The sequence below is a fragment of the Schistocerca gregaria genome, chromosome 2 (genome assembly GCF_023897955.1).
Source record: "Schistocerca gregaria isolate iqSchGreg1 chromosome 2, iqSchGreg1.2, whole genome shotgun sequence".
Lineage (NCBI taxonomy): Eukaryota > Metazoa > Arthropoda > Insecta > Orthoptera > Acrididae > Schistocerca > Schistocerca gregaria.
In genome coordinates, this window is record NC_064921.1 from 637,765,443 (window position 1) to 637,783,270 (window position 17,828).

The 17,828-nt window shown below is 38.1% G+C and overlaps 1 protein-coding gene across 2 annotated transcripts in view; it reads left to right on the forward strand.

The window, feature by feature from the left end:
* LOC126334673 (dynein regulatory complex subunit 6-like) overlaps positions 1-17,699 on the forward strand; it is a 48,522-nt gene extending 30,823 nt beyond the window's left edge. For both annotated transcript variants that reach the window (XM_049997140.1, XM_049997138.1), the window contains 2 exons: positions 6,922-7,135; positions 16,974-17,699. In XM_049997140.1, the coding sequence (XP_049853097.1) occupies positions 6,922-7,135; positions 16,974-17,264 (505 nt within the window). In that variant the 3' untranslated portion in view covers positions 17,265-17,699. The remainder of the gene's footprint in view (positions 1-6,921; positions 7,136-16,973) is intronic.
* Positions 17,700-17,828: the final 129 nt, after the last annotated feature.

The window sequence follows — 17,828 nt, forward strand, 5'->3', positions numbered from 1 at the left end:
AGATCTCTATTTCTGAATAACTGAATAGTGGAATAAGATTTGACTGAGGACATTGCTATTGAATTATGCTGTCTAGTTTGCCAAAATATAGTATTCTTTTTCAGTAACAATTTTTTACAATAGATGCTAATTGTTTTGAAACTAAATGAGAGCAAGAGTTACTATTATGTTTCCAACGTGAGCTGTATAAATACTTAACTGTTAAGCTGTCTTTTTTCCTCTACAATATGCAAAAGTTAGTAACTGGGTATATGTTTACTTGTGAACTGTGATAACGAAGTTTTATAATACTAATATTTTGCAATTAGCACAGTTTTCAGGTTATCTAATTATACTTATGAATCACAATTAATGGAAAGAATGTAATGCATAATAAAGTAGGGTAAGCCCTGAATTAATATTCAAGATTTCTGGAACTCTGCATGTCATACAAGTGACAATGCTGAAGATATCTGAAAAAAAAGAAAAATAATTTGGAGGAAAGAAAAGCATAACTGGTGGAAAAATCCACCTGCTTTGTTACACAGTCTAGCTGTGAACTGCAGTTCTGACACAGTGTATTGAGCCTGCACAATTAAGCTTGTAGTGCTTCGAGAATTTCGGTGTAAATTCTAGAGACACTCAGCTTTCCACTGTCTCGAACACCCGATATTTTAAGTACGAGGGTGCGAGAATGGAGATGTGTCTACCCCGCAACTAGTTTCTGTGTGCGCAGGATGGACGTGTATTGGGAGGGAAGAATATGGCAATAGTGACAGTGAATCGGTGCAGACAAGTGTTTGCAGCACGCGCGCTTGAGACACTGTATGTCCTGTACAAGGAGCAAGCATTATCTATTCCTTGATGGTGTAACAACTGTATTGTTGTGAACAAATGAATTACGTATTGAACTAAAGATATTTACATTTGACTTTCGGGTGTTGGACTTGCGAGAAGCAAGAACTGGTTTTATAGTGGTTATTAAACCAAACAAATTATAATTGTATTTGTTAGTTTATAAAGGTCCAAGATGGGGTTGACTCACAAAGTTGAACAATTGTGTGAATCTTGTGAAGTTGTTTTATTGTGGAGATTGAAAATATAACAGAGTTGAACAAAAGTATCCCAAGAGTACAGAATCATTTCAAGAGTAGAAAAGAAGTCTATTTTGAAATTCCCTTAACCAGCTAGATTCTTCTGAGAAGAAGAGTTTGTGAAGATCAACGCATCCATCTGACCCGAGAAGATCGGCTGCACACAATATGAGAGTCAACTGCGAGAGATGTTTGATTGCACCCCAGTACCACACTGGGTCTCCTGTCGTCCGAAGACCATTAGAACATGGTGACCTACATGACAGGACCTGAAGAAAACGGGAATTTAAAGGCAGAAACGGAAAGAAGATATTACGTGTTGCCATAGCAACCAAGCCTTACAACATGCGAGAACTGTTTCTAGGAATCGTGTTGATTCCAATGAACAAATGGAAGAAAGTTATGAGTGCAACGCTGTAAAAGACGTGAGAAAGTAATAGCAGAGAGTACTGGAGAGAAGACCTAAACTTTTTGACTAAGAATGTCGGGTGTGGAGACTAAGCAGTCTTCACACGTATGCATCACGCCACCGACGTAACCAGCCACTGACATGGACTCCACCAGCTGCTGCTCACCGGTGCTGTCTCCTCGTCTGCTCGCCGATGACAACGCTGAAACCATCATCCGATGCTGCCGGCTCCAGTGCTGATTATACATCTGCGCGCCAACGCCGCTTGAACTCTACGCCGGGTGAGCGAAAAACAATAATATTATGGTAAAGTTGAGGGGACGATTGTGCATAATAAACTGTTATTATAGTTATTGTATTCAGTGGTGAATTTTCTTTAGATGATCACTAGGTCTAATATCAATAAAACTATGGGTCAGGAACAACAATGTGGAACAACTTCAGAGCCAGCCAGGGCTGGGGAAGTCGAGAGGGGAGTGTCAGACTGGGCGGAGTTAGTAAAGTTAATAAGTGCCAATTTAAGTGAAAAACTAGAAGCACAAAGTGTAACTTTGAGTGAAAAATTAAATGCTCAAAATCCTTCATTGAGAGATGAACTGAGTGTGAATTTAAGCCTCAAGTCAGATTCAGTGAATATCCAATTAAATAGTAAGTTAGATGCTCAGAGTGAAATTTTGAGTAATCAAAATGAAACCATGAATAGTCAAGCAGCAAATATAGTTTTATTAAAGACTGAATTTGACACTCTTAATAATAAGGCAGAAAATCTGAAGTTAGATTTAAAGAGTGACCTCACTAGTTCTTTGAATACTCACGTTAATCAACTATTTATTGAATTTAACCAGAGACACGATGAGCAACGTAAAGATTTGACTAAAAAATTAGAATTTGACATTGAAGATAAATTTAATAATGTAGAAAAAAAAATTGTTGAAACATTAGGATTATTTAAAAGCATACACAATGTTACCTTCGATGTTGTAAATTGGAGGTTGCACACCCTGAAGGATAGTATTGATAAACAAGATTAGCTAATTCCTTTTGTCCAATCACAAATTGCAGGTGTCAACACTAGAGTTGATACCGTGGAAAGGAATTTTAAAGAGAAACTAGCGACATTAGATACCTTAAATATAAGCAATCTGGAGGAACAAAGAAGAGTTAAGAGAGAGAAAAGTGGCCGAGAGTGTAACCCTTAACGTTTCTTCAGATTTAGCTTTGGAACTTAATGAGATGAAAAAAGGCATAGATAGTTTATGGAAAGAATTCAAACTTATGCAGGATAAGGTAGACAAAAAATTGACTTCTAACGTGGTGTTTACCAGTGAGGTAATAACCGACCTACAATGGGGAGCAAATTCAGGACTATCCAGACAGTTTCCAAAATTTAAGCCAGATTGGGACATACACCCAACTCGTTTTCTAAAAAGACTTAACCAAGCCTTGCCCAAAAAAAAAAAAAAAAAAAAAAAAAAAAGGGAAGACTCAAAAAAGATAGAATTCACGGTAGGATACCGTTTAGGGAAGCTTCAAAATGGGGCACTGTGAACATGAGATTTTTTTGTCTTGGGACGACTTACAGAAAAAGTTTAAGGAGAAGTATTTGTCAGCAAGTGTCCAAGAAAAATTATCTGATTTGTGGGACCCAAAGTATTATAACAGTATGTGGGGAACAATGAGAAGATGTTTTGACTGGCAGCTGACACAAGCACAGTACTTGGATAAATTCGTGGAGGAAGAGGGCTTAGTTAGAATCTTAATAAGGCAGTTACCTATCTACACTAGTAAGGATGTATTATGTGGTGGGTGGAAGACTGTAGAAGAATTGTTATCCTTTGTAGACATACTTGATCCCTTGAATAAAGACCAAAATGAGAACGTACATCAAAGTGAAAGTCAGAATTTCTGAAGAAATAACAATAGTAGTAATAGTAATTGTAAGTGACATGAAGCTAATCTAGTTAGAGTACACCAGTGTAGGTGGAATAGTGATTGTGAAAGTTATCAAAAGAAACATCCCCCTGCAAATATAGGCCCAGTAACGTTGCAGGAATTTGTACCTAGTAGCAATAGAGTACAAAATGGAAATGTAATATCCTGATTTGGCAACCAACCAGTAATTACAAACAGTGAGGAAAATGTTATGAGATATGGATCCAGGGCCAGGGTCCAGGTCTTAGAAATATGTTAGGAGGCCCAGCTCATAATAAATATCTTAGCTCTACACATAAAGTACAGACCAAGGAATGGTTGTTGCTAGAAGAACCTAGCTTAACTACCGTTAATCCACAACCAATTATAGTTGGATGGGTAGAAGGTTTTGAAGTTAACATATTTATTGATTCTGGTAGTGAAGTGTCACTTATTTCTAATGATTTTTTAATACATTAAGAACTAAACATAACTTAGTGCTATTACCGGTAACAGGAGTGTACATAGCAGGTATTACTGGGACCAAGAATATGCACGCATTGTTGTTTGCGGTGATTGTTCCACATCACATATAAGTAAGTACCGATGTGTAAGAACTGTTATGATTATTGTTCTTATTGGTGACAGTTCTGCATCTTTTATTTTATCGATCTCGAATATATATTTACATGTGCGCCATGCTAGTCCTTTGAAAAAAAGGTATAGTATCTACTGGGAGTTGGTAAATACAGGTAGACATAGCATCTACTATGTGTGGACATTATGTCTGTTTATATAGTACAAGTGAGGAATGAAAGTGGACTCTAGGGTATAAGATGGAGTATTAGAAAGTGGAATATGAGTGTAAAGTAGATTTGTAATTAGCTGGCCGCTGTGGACGAGCGGTTCTAGGCACTTCAGTCCAGAACCGCACTTCTGCTGCAATCACAGGTTCAAATCCTGCTTCGGGCATGGATGTGTGTGATGTCCTTAGGTTAGTTAGGTTTAAGTAGTTCTAAGTCTAGGGGACTGATGACCTCAAATGTTAAGTCCCAGAGCCATTTGTACCATTTTTTTGTAATTTTACCAGAGAATATTGTAGTATACGTAAAGATGTGTGCTAGGGCAATGAACCAGGAGGCCTACTCAAGAAGGATATGTAGGGCGCACTCGACGTTTGGTGGGTGAGAAAAAGGGCAGATAGGCAGACCTATGAAAGGCTGACCAATACTGCATGGACAGGAGTACCAAGAAGGGGATTGATCTGTACCATAGGAGGACAGGAATGAGAAAGGGGCATACCTGCCAAAATAGAAGGAGAAAGGGTACTCCTAGGACCAACCCATGTAAGGTGTAGGTACTGTTCCTAAAGGGAAAAAGGGCAGTATTGTGACAGAGGTCACATGTTTCAAAGGATGAGTATGGTAAGTTTGAATTCTATGCATAAATAGCCCCATTAAGTTTCGGATTTGCAAATATCCAAGAACAGAACACTATTGTTCTACCCAGAGTTCCTCCAGATTGATTACAATAGATAATGAATAAGTACACACTTTGAAAAAGTAATACGGGAAATAAGAATGAAGCAGCAGAGTACTAATGAGTTATGTACACCTGTAATTTATGATTGTAAGAGAAATAGAAAACAGAGCTAACTCCAATATGGATTGAAAGAGTCATGTATTATAATTGTGGTAAAAAATGCATGGTTATTAGTAGAAAGTGACATCATTAAAAGATAAAGAATTATCTTGTGTAATTGTACATAATGAATATGTATAAAATATCGCATGTTCGAGCTAATGGGAGGAATATTTAGTGCCTTGAGAATTTCGGTGTAAATTCTAGACACACTTGGCTTTCCCCTGTCTCGAACACCCGATATTTTAAGTATGAAGGTGAGAGAGTGGAGATGTGGATGTGTCTACCTCGCCGCCAGTTTCTGTGTGTGTAGGATGGACATGTATCAGGAGAATACGGCAATAGTGACGGTCGATCGGTGCAGACAAGCGTTTGAAGCGCGCGCCTGAGAAGCTGTATGTCCAATACAAGGAGTAAGCACGCTCAATTCCTTGATGGTGTAACGATTGTATTGTTGTGAACAAATGAATTATGTGTTGAACTAAAGACATTTACATTTGACTTTCAGGTGCTGGACTTGCGAGAAGCAAGAACTGGTTTTATAGTGGTTATTAAACCAAACACATTATAATTGTATTTGTTAGTTTCTAAAGGTCCAAGACGGGGTTGACTCATGAGAGTTGAATACTTGTGTAAATCTTGTGAAGTTGTTTTATTGTGGGGATGAAGATACAACAGAGTTGAACAAAAGTATCCTGAGAGTACAGAATCATTTCAAGAGTAGAAACGAAGTCTATTTTGAAATTCCCTTAACCAGCTAGATTCTTCTGAGAAGAAGAGTTTGTGAAGATCAACACAGCCATCTGATCTGAGAAGATCTCCTGCACACAATTCGTGAGTCAACTGCGAGAGACATGCGAGTCTTGCACCCCAGTACCACACTGTCTCTCCTGTCGTTCGAAGACCGTTAGAAGTTGTACACACATGCACCAGCAAAGTTATCAATCTACTACTGTGGATAGTAAAATCATGTATTTTGAAATGTTGAGGACCATAATTACATGTATTTTCCTTAAAAATTTAAAAATGCCTGTACATTTCTCAAATTTTTGTTCTGTTACAGTGTTTCGATATTTCAGTACTTTTGGATGAAACAACTTTTGGCATAAACACCCTCCCTCCCCACCCACAAAGAACATGTCACAAAGAAATCAGGTAAGTTATATCTTTGTAAATAAAGCCTTAGCATCGGTCCAGTGACTGTTATCAAAGACTTTCCTTTTACTAGTCACTGAGCCCAGAGATGTGCTAGCAGAAGTAACAATTTTGGCTGGTAGCTCGTTTGCGACATAATGAGGAGATGGCTCCAGCTGTAAGAGCTGACCATTTGTTGATGTTATGACATTAAATTGCATAATGTTCTTCTACACTTTTGCTTGCCTATCCACAAACCAAGCTAGCTGACAGCAGCCCTTGTCAATCATATTATGATGTCAATGACAGATTATCAGTAGCTTAACGTGATTTGAGGTGGTGCTACTAGAAACTGACCACGGGAATCTGTATGACTGTGGAAGTGGAGTGTTCCATACACCTAGTCCTGATGATTATGTTGTGATGAAGTAGACTGAGAACTTGTTTCTCACTTATTCTGCATGTGACTGTTAACTCAGGTGGCTAATGTAACTTCTAAGAATGTCACAGACTTGTGGCCTGTTAATATACAATTGGTCAGAGTGAAAGGAGTTTGATTTCTCCAAAACTGAAGATTTTGAGTTCAAATGCTTGCCTCACAGATCAGAGCATTTTTAATCCGCACAGAGAAGATGAAAAGTCCGAATTTTTAATGTTACGGTAATGGGCATTATAATACAGCTCATTTGTTAATCTGCAATGTTCATATCTTATCAGCATAGATTTCTTATAAACCTGTAATATTTGTTTCAGGTGCAGGCAGATTGAGGATTCAGATCTGGTTATTGCTTTGAGCGCCACAGAACCAGACCCCTTACCACTACTTTCGATAAATCTCTCTTCTTGTGGGAAACTGACAGACACTTCTCTCATTGAGGTGGTGCAGAGATGCCCAAAGTTACAAGAACTGCGCTTATGTGCCTGCCTTACCTTGGAAGAAAATGCACTTCATCCTCTAGCTGGATTGGTATGTTCACAGTTAAGGCACTTTTATGTAAATTTTCCTCCATAATTTCTGTAACATCTGTCATGAACACCAAGGGAATAAGATAGGAGATAGCAGCTGATTTTGAGGAGCTAGTGACACATAAAGAGATGATTTCCTTCAATTACGTGAAAAGTAAAGATAATGGGATTACATCCTTACATTACTATGAGTAAGCAAGTCATGTACTCGGGGAAACACACCATTTTCTGGTGAAAATTGACATAAATATGTATAAAATCAGCTGAAATAGCAGATGGATGGCCAACAGTAATCTCAATGGTGCAATTCTGGTTTTCAGCTTGTTTAAGCCACTTTGTTTGCTCATTGTACCAACCTGATCTCTCTCTTGTTTACAGAGCAATCTGTCTCCACAGTTAAAATTTTATGCAAATTCACACCCAAACCGTCAGCTTGTAATCCACCCAAAACCTCAGAGAATGCTACAGTGCAGTCTCTCAACACAACCAAGATTTTGTCTTCATCAACATACAACAAATTCACTTTCTGTCCTAACCTAGATCTTGATCTACACTACAGATTAGTCTATCACCACAAGCAAGGTTTCATATTTTAAATGATAATATGGAATCACTAGTTACAGTTTGATGATAACAGGTAAGTACAAAATTACTTTATTAATAACAAAACATCAAGTCTCCATCTTGAGATACATTATGTGGGAAATCGACAACAAAACCTGCTAGGATAGTTGAGGTAACTCTATTTTGTTTTCTCCAATATCAGTTATTTTATAAAACCAGTGCGCAATGGTTAACACACCTGCCTAGTACGCAGGATATCCCGGTTTCAAATCCCGGTCTGGTACACATTTTCACTGATTCAGCGTTATGTCCTGATCCAACTCACAGCAGTGATCCCCTTCTTTTCCTTTCCTTTCTTCCCCTCTCCACCTTCAATTTACATATAAGATATACTTTATATATGAGAAATACTTCCAATGGGTATTATTCTGCCGAATTTGTGAAGTGTGCAATTTTTCCTGGGGTATATATATTTTTGCACCGTATCAAAATTGTATAGTCCCTTTTCCTGGTCTGTACCTGAGTCAACCAAGAACAGTTCCTTAGCATATGATATTTCTACTACTTTAAAAACTCCACAATACCATGGAAAGACCTTACTTGTCTCTTTATTTGTGTTAGAACTATGATGGACACCTTTTACTAAAGCTAGATACATCTGCCGTATTTTTAAACTTAAACGCTTTTACTTAGTGTGATTCCTGTTATGGCTTCTCTGAATATTCTAAATACTTCAATCTCATTAGATGCCTCTCTATGTACTTCTTGCAGCTAATCCAAGAACTATTATAATGTTTTGGGTTAATTAACTCAATCTTCAGAATGGGACTTTCCCTGTTTGCTGCATCGCCAATCAAACAACTGAGCATTAAATCTATCTTTCTTGGGTCCTCCCATATTTTTGATAATGATCTGGAGAACACCCATAAAGATGTATTGGATGCACCTCCCCATCCATTTTGAACTTTGGAAACTGTTCAGAAAAATTTATTCCATTTTCATTTGCTTATCTTCAAAAAACTCATGAGGTACACCAACATTATTATTAGTCTCATTCGTTCTAAATTCTATTTTTGCATTTTCTGAGATGTCCACAATTTCTGTATTTCGTTTCTGTGGTCTGCAATATCTCCCACAGAATTGATTGTAATACTAACAGATGCAACCATATAGTCTGCATTGGTGGGTCACCATTGGCATACTGTGCTTGCAGCTATAGTGCAAGTAGTTCAGGGGGCTTGGCTGCTGAGAGTAGCTTCGTGCATGCTCAGTTTACCTTTAAAAAAATATTGTAGAGGAATTAAGATTCTACATAAGCAAATTTAATGTTAATAAATAATATAATAAAAACAGAGCAGGAACAATACAAAATGTGTCATAATTATTGGCCATACAGTTAAAAGTACACAATACTAGAAGTGAAAAAGTCCAGTAAACGTGGGCTCTAAAATGCATACCTTAAGATGTATGATTACTTGTTCAATAGAAGAGCCATGTTTCACAACAGTGAAGATGAACAAGTGTTCACAGCTCTTAAGGTATGCTTTTCAGAGCTCGTGTTTACTAGATAATTTTCTCATAGTTTGGTTCATACTACCTCCTCCCAAAATATGGAAAACGAAGAGCTTGCATTTGGAGAGGTTTGTTTCACAGTATTATAGATGACTTAGTGCTTTTAGCTCTTAAGGTATGGATTTTAGAGCCATGTTTATTAGACCTTTTTTCTAGTATCATGTACTTTCAAATGTATGCATTTATGTCATTAATTATGAAAAACCCTGTATAAATTGGGCTTATCATAAAATACCACTTACAGTTTTAAAATGACAGCTGAAGGTATTCATGTACATAGTATATTATGAAGTGTTTCATTTTATCTGATGACGATTGAATAAATTGAAACCAGTCACAGAATAAAGAAAAATTTTGTGTCCAAAGACTGTTTTGGATGCTATGAATTCTTAAACATTGGGTCACTGCATACTTTAGGAAGATTATGTCGCACATCATCAATGATGCATCTGATATCTATTGAGACCATTGTTGGTTTGTCAGAGTTGAAGATCCTTATCACAGAATATAACTTTCTCTACGCTGAAAACTACAGTTAATTTTAAAGAAGTTTGGTTTAATAAGAGCTGGATGATTTGAAAGTTTCCAGCAGATTTACCTGTTGAAGTTTTAGGTTTATGCCAAGTAGATGCAGACGTATTGCTGATATTTGCATACACTCCAGAGCAACAATTTTTCATCATGAGCCAATTTGATATATGTTGTTAGATAAAAGCTTCCTCTAGACTTTTCCATGCATTATGATTTTCAGCAATACACACCTATGTTATTGCTTCAAATTTTTTAGTATTGCCTACTCATCTTCTGTGGAGTTGTCATCTCAGTTTTTCCTGGCCTCATGCTTGTTAAATAGAAGACAAGGAAGTGCAGTTTGCTGAATACTCAACTCAGCTTTGCGTTGGGCACATATATTTTATATTTATAGTTGTTTGAGAATGTATTTCTTGAAATCTTTGACTTTGATTTAGCTTTATTCAAAAGCTATGATGTAAAATATTCAACCATTGCATTTTTAGTCATTACTCTTGATTCATTAGTGATTTCCATGTCATAACCATCTGTCTCACCATCAGTTAGTGTAAATCAAGTAACTGGTGGGTGATGTGGCTGAACATTTGCTGCTGTGTTGACTCGTGAAAATCTGTCACTTGTTTTGTGACACTTTGAGACCATACTAGTTTCAGTTGTTTTTTATTTATTTGCAAATACTACTACTTATTATGAAATAATTAATTCAGTGAGATTGTGACCATATATAAAGGAGTCAACGTAGAACTGTGAAAGGGACAAATACCATGTCACTCCCTTACCCACCCCCCCTCCCCTCCGGGAATTTATTTATAGGAATTAATTAAAGAGATACATCAGTATAAAACAAATGTTGTTGAAAAGTTCCAGTAGAATGTAATTGTGCTTTTTGGTGAATGGTCTTCTTTAATCCTACAGTATTTATGGTAAGTATAATACAAGGATGTTGTGTAGAAGAATTATGAGGAAGCACAGGGAGGAGACCACACAGATCTGACATAAGCAACAAATATCTCGTAGAATTGGGTGTTCTGCTGGTGGTTTGCACCTTCCTAATACGATCTTTCAACATCATTATTTGGCGTCTTCATCGGGTGTTTTCTGGGAGTGGTTGCTTTGCTGACTGGGTCCCATATTTGTCTCCCAGCATTCCTTCTTCCATCTGCACCTGTTATCGCGTAATTTTTTTGTTTTGAATGAATTAAATTGAATATTGCTTCATACAATGATAACTGTGCCATTACAGAATGAGATTTTCACTCTGCAGTGGAGTGTGCGCTGTTATGAAGCAAGTGCTCTACCAACTGAGCTACCCAAGCATGACTCAACCCATCCGCACAGCTTCACTTCTGCCAGTATCTGTCTCCTATCTTCCAAACTTTACAGAAACTCTCCTGTGAACCTTTGCAGAACTAGCACTCCTGAAAGAAAGGATATTGCGGAGACATGGCTGAGCCACAGCCTGGGGCATGTTTCCAGAATGAGATTTTCACTCTGCAGTGGAGTGTGCGCTGTTATGAAACTTCCTGGCAGATTAAAACTGTGTGCCGGATGGGTCGTGAGTCGTGCTTGGGTACCTCAGTTGGTAGAGCATTTGCCTGCGAAAGGGATACAGTACATACGACCTCTCAAATCAGCTACTTCATAAAGTCTGCTGTATGGTTTATTAGAGCACAGACGGCATAATCTGGTGTCAACTATATTTAGTGTTGCGTGCGTCAATCATTAGAAATGGAAAAACCATGTTGTCTGTTTGTCTGTCTGTCTGTCTGTCTGTCTGTCTGTCTGTCCGATTATTGAAAACCCTGTTTATTGAGAATGGGTAGTCGTATCAAGCTGAATGCTGTTATATTTAGCTCTGCAGTTCCTTGCAGCTCCTAAGTCAATGTAATCAAAATACACGGCCATTCATGTCAGATATTTTGATGCTCGCAAACTCACTCATGAAAAGCTACACGGTTCTTGCCGTTGACGTAGTCATGAAATGCGCAAGAGGAGAGGTTTCACAGTTAAACTAGATAAAAAATTTCAAAAATTGTTAATTAATAACTAAAACACACGGATTCTTTGTTTCTGGTTGTTTGTTATCCGACTGTCAATTTTTCCGTCCGCCTGGTGAGGCTCCATTTTCTCAGGCAGGGGTTGACGTACCAAGTTCACATTTCTGTCACACGGCTTCTTCGCGGTGCAAAAAATTTAATCTTATAAGGCAATGCAGTCAAATTATACTGCCGTTTATTTCATACTTTTTGATACTCGCAAAATCATTCATCAAGACCTGTATGGTACTCGCGATTGATGTAGAATCATAATATTTGACGACAAACAAGGTATTGCAGTACAAGTAAAAAGAAGTAGTCCGAAAATTGTTAGTTTATAGTTATATCACATGCAAAAAATAAACCTTCTGTTACATGTTATCCGGCGTCAACTTGAAATCAAAAGAATCTCGAAAGTCTTGGAAGCACTGAGACCGACGTCTTTCCAGTATCAGTGTCGAACACGGGGAAAAGTAACTTTTGTTTACTGCACATCTACGGTCCCAAATTTTTTGTCGTCGGACTGCCGGTTTCGGTCTATAGTGACAATCTTCAGATTTTTTTGTGTAAAAACATGTCCTAATGTAAAACAGGTCTGAAAATGGTCATTGTGGACCGGGGCCGGTGGCCTGGTGGCGAAGGATGTTGTGACCACAGACGTGTAGTGAAGGAAATTCATTCTACATTCGAGTCACTGTTCAATTCGCGACCATGTTGCACCTTGCTAAACAGGGGAAAATCGTCGCCCTAACTGTGCGAATCCTACTAGTAGCGGCCCAATTTTTATGTATGCTATAAAAAAATCACTAGCATCGCAGTGATACACTATCCGTGTAATTACAGCTACGATCAACATAAGCAACTAGAGCGATCAGGTCTTTCGTACATTTTTTTAAATTTTAATGTGTGTACTAGACGTATTATTTCACGTATCTCTTCCTTCGGCATTCGTGCTGTGGCCTCTTGGATCTCAGAATCACTTACGATATTTATATTCTTCTACCAGCAACATTACTTTCTCTTCGCAGCACAACATCGCTAGCGCAACTTATGACGACATCAGAAGTAGATAAGATAGCAGGCGAAAGCTGTCTGTTACTGCGCGACTATCGCTGGCAAAAAAGCAAACACTAACCAGAAAGCCAGCAGTGCTGACAGCTGGTCAGAGAGCAAAGTGGGCATTGCAAACAGCGAATAGCATGAGCGAATGGAAGTAGTTCGTTTCCAAACCGAGACACACAGCGCACATTGTTGACATTTGCAATCCCGCGCAGATATTTTCAGTTGAGTACAGGAGGCCAAGACAAAGGCGTATAAGAAAGCTGGTTTGCAGATGATGCCGTCGGCTAGTAAAGTCATCAGAAGATCAAAACATATTGCAACACAATGTAGAAAAGATATCTATAACGTGCGGAAATTGGCAATTGACCCTAAATAACGAAAAGTGTAAGGACATCCACATGAGTGCTAACAGGAAGCCGCTGAACTTCGGTTACACGATAAATCAGTCAAATCTAAAGACCGTAATTCAGCTAAATACCTAGGAGTTACAATTACGAACAACTTAAATTGGAAGGAACACACACACAAAATGTTGTGGGGTAGGCAAACCAAAGACTGCGTTTTATTGGCAGAATTAGAAAATCCAACAGATTTGCTAAAAAGATTGCCTATACTACGTTTTTCCGTACCCTTTTGGAGTACTCCTGTGCTGTCTGGGATCATCAACAGAGAGGATTAACGGAGTACATCTAGAAAGTTCAGAGAAGAGCAGTACATTTTGTATTATCGCGAAATAGGGGAGAGAGTGTTACGGACATTATACAGGATATGGGGTGAACATCATTAAAACATAGGCGTTTTTCGTTGGGCAGAATTTTCTCACGAAATTTCAGTCACCAACATTCTCCTACAAATGCAAAAATATTTTGTTGACGCTGACCTACAAGGGAGAAACGATATCATTATAAAACAATGGAATTCAGAGCTCGCACGGAAAGATAGAGGTGTTCGTATCTTCCACGCGTTATTAGAGATTGCAATAATAAAGAATTCTTGTGATGGTGTTTCGATGAACCCTCTGCCAGGCACTTAAATGTGATTTGCAGAGTATCCATGTAGATGTAGATGAAAGCAAAGGTCCCGAGTTCGAGTCTCGGTCCGGCACACAGTTTTAATGTGCCAGGAAGTTTCAACTGTGCCATTATTCCCATTGTATGAAATGGTTTTGAAAGTACTCTTTTATGTTTGTTAAAAGCCACGGCTAATTTTTCTCAGGGCGCTATCGCCAGAAATACCATACGTATCCCGATGTGAAGATATCTGTCTTACGATGGATTAAAAATCTTTTTTTAATAATAAACGATAACCCATTTAAACAATGCAAACAATGTTTAATTATTTTTTCTGTGAGGCTGGATGCTCCAGGATAGCTGCCTATGTGCAATGGCGGTGTAAGCATTTATAGATATTACTATTAATAAAAAAAACTGTACCTCTGGTCTAATATGAATTGGAAAATATTACAAGATGCCGTTTTCAATTTATTGAGATTATTCTTTTTAATACTTTTAGCATTAAATAACTGTTAAAGGTACTTATATAATTTTTTTGTCATCAATGGCGTTGCTGCAATAATGAGCCTACACAAAATGGCCAATGCAACATTTACTTATTACATTCTGAATCATATGCAAATTATTAATTTCATATATATTCAACAAAATTCTATTACTACTACATGTAATTGTATCAGTTACAGACAGTGACTAATTAGCATCTATCAGCTAGATCATCAGAATCAATAAGATAAGGAAACAAAAAAATACGCTCATTCTTCTTGTACAAAGGGACAAAGATAATAATAATAATTGCGATTCTAAGAGTGCTTCTCCATTGTTGAGTATCGACGACTGATTTACACTCTTTTTCTTTACTGAAGGCTGTGTTATACTATTGTAGCTGTCCCCTACAGTGGTGGCCATCCCATGGCATTCTGTATTAGATACATGTTCACCATACGCATTCCTAGCACTGTCGTGACAGTATAGGTGTTCCTTCTGCTGTTCAAGGATTTCTCTCGTGGCCATGTCTTACTCCTGGCATTCTGAATTCGGTACGTGCCTATTAGCTGCGCTTCCTGTGGCATCAGGCTGCTTTTGAAGTTGCATATTATGTCCACATACACTACAGCATTCTCATATGGTGGAAGCCGCCATGTAGTCAGATGTTGTGCGGTGCCTGAAGTTTCAGGCAGTTGATGTGTTTCTCTGTTTTGTCCGTAACTACTGTGGCTGTCTCCCAAGGAGGTTGTTCATTCCTGGTGATCCATATGAGGTCTGATTTTGTCGATTACACTCTTGGTTGTCTGAGGTTCATTACCAGAGAAGGGAACATTTTTTATGGTGTTTCTGTAATAGCTCCAATGCCAGACTCCACACTGTACTGAGCTGGTATCCTGCTTTCCAGTCGATCAGATTCTCCGCCAGCTTGATTTCGATAGATTCATTGATGACACTATTCCAGAATGTGGGGGTTTGAGCCAGGATCTTGGTTTTATCATAATTCATGGTGTTTTCAAGTTCCAGGCGATGTTCTGCTATTGTTGATTCAGTAACCTGTCATAGTCTGGTATATATATAATCTCTAAAAACAAAGATGATGTGACTTACCAAACAAAAGCGCTGGCAGGTCGATAGACACACAAACAAACACAAACATACACACAAAATTCAAGTTTTCGAAACCAACGGCCGCCCCGCCAGGAAAGAGGGAAGGAGAGGGAAAGACGAAAGGATGCGAGTTTTAAGGGAGAGGGCAAGGAGTCACCCCAATCCCAGGAGCGGAATGACTTACCTTAGGGGGAAAAAAGGACGGGTATGCGCGCGCGCGCGCACACACACACACACACATATATATATATATATATATATATATATATATATATATATATATATATATATATATATATATATATAAAATAGAAAGAAACTTCCACATGGGAAAAATATATTAAAAACAAAGATTCCAAGACTTACCAAGTGGGAAAGCGCCGGTAGACAGGCACAATAAAATAACACACAAACACATACACAAAATTACGAGCTTTCGCAACCGGCGGTTGCTAAGTCACGAAAGAGGGAAGGAGAAGGAAAGGTGAAAGGATGTGGGTTTTAAGGGAGAGGGTAAGGAGCCATTCCAATCCCGGGAGCGGAAAGACTTACCTTAGGGGGAAAATGACAGCAAGAAGTTCCTTTCTCCTGTAATGAATCTCATTACAGGATCAGACCTTGTACAGAGCACCAGGCAGCAACTATCTCCTCAGGAGACAACCACAGCAGTTATGCACAAGATAGGGAACCACATCAACCACCTGAGACCTCAGACACCACACAGTCTGAGAGCGGAGCTAATACGAAACACTGTATAGCGGCTACTGCCATAAGAGATTGTTGCAGCATGTGCAGACATAATATGCAACTGTGAAAGCAGCTGATGCCACAGGAAGCCCACCTCGCAGGTGCATACTGAATTGAGAATACCAGTAGGATGATATGGCCATGAGAGAACACTGTAGCAATCGTAAACAACAGAAGGAATGTGTACAGTGTCACGATAGTAGTAGGAATGCGTGTGAAAGGAAGAGGAGATGCATAGAGACGGATACCTCTGCAAGAAACAGCCACAAGCTGTATGGACAGCATATTGAACGCTGCCCAGATGTAAATATGAAACCCAGCCAGCAAAGTGACCAATCTCAGGAAGCACCTTATGAAGACGCTGAGCTACAACATTAACTATCATGTTGGTAAGATGCAGACCACTGGCAGCACACTCAAGATGATACTGAGAAAGTTTGAGAAATTACAAGCAGCAAAGCACCAAACAAATTATTATTGGACATATGAATGGTTCATGCATGGGGGCCTCATCCAAGTTGTTTTCTTGTGCACAACTGATGAATTCTGAAAAGAAATCGACAGTTTTGAAAACTAACATCACAGTTTATTAGTATGTTCTGTTTATTTCTGGCAACTTTTTAATCACTGAAAATTGTACCCTGTAGTGTGATTATACTTATTCTTTTGACTCTGTTTTTCTTGTCATGTAGAAATATGATTTACAATGTTTTTCCAGACCGATTTGCGAGTACTAGATGTGTCAAGATGTTACAACATCAAGGAATGGTGGAAACCACTGCTGGAGCTTCATCAATTAAGATGGATCGATGTAAGCTATTTGACTGTTGTTCCTGACCGCTTACAACAGATTATCAAGCAAAATAAATTCCTACGCTACATAGGACTGCAGTTTTGCAATGGATTTGATGAGATAACATGTGAAAGAGTGCTTAAGGCAAATCCACAATTGGAGCTCAACTATGATACTGAATACATTAAGCAGAAGTGGCAGCAGCCAAATGAATAAACTCTTTCATTATTGGATTGATGCAATATATGAATTCTAAAAGTGATCCAAAGTTGGTTCTTATTAAGAACAATGTCAGTATTATCTGTCAAGTTCATGAACAATAAAAATGAATTATTATTTATTACCCAATATTCATAGAAATTTGTGTGACAATCCCATACACTAATTAATGGGCTGTGTTCGAAAGCAAGGACTGAAATTGAGCAGTGAGCCATTATTTTTGTAACGGAAATAAAATTATGTCTGTTGCTTGTCTATATTTTGACACCTGGTTTATTGAAAGAGAGATTGAGTATCTGAGGCTGTGAATTGTTGGTATATCAATTCTGCTTGCACTATTGTAAAAATTTCTTTTATCATCTTATTTTGTAATGTTCTGAATAAACCAGTGTAATGAACAAAAGCCTTTAAAATAAATGTGCATTGTGCAGATCCGAAGTGTAATGCATTTTAAAATTTTAGCAATACAGTAGTTAAACTAAGGTAAAGCTGTTCTGAACCTAAAGGTTGGTTTGATTGTTCTCTTGGAGGAGCTATGCCCTTGCTTTCTTCAGATTTGTA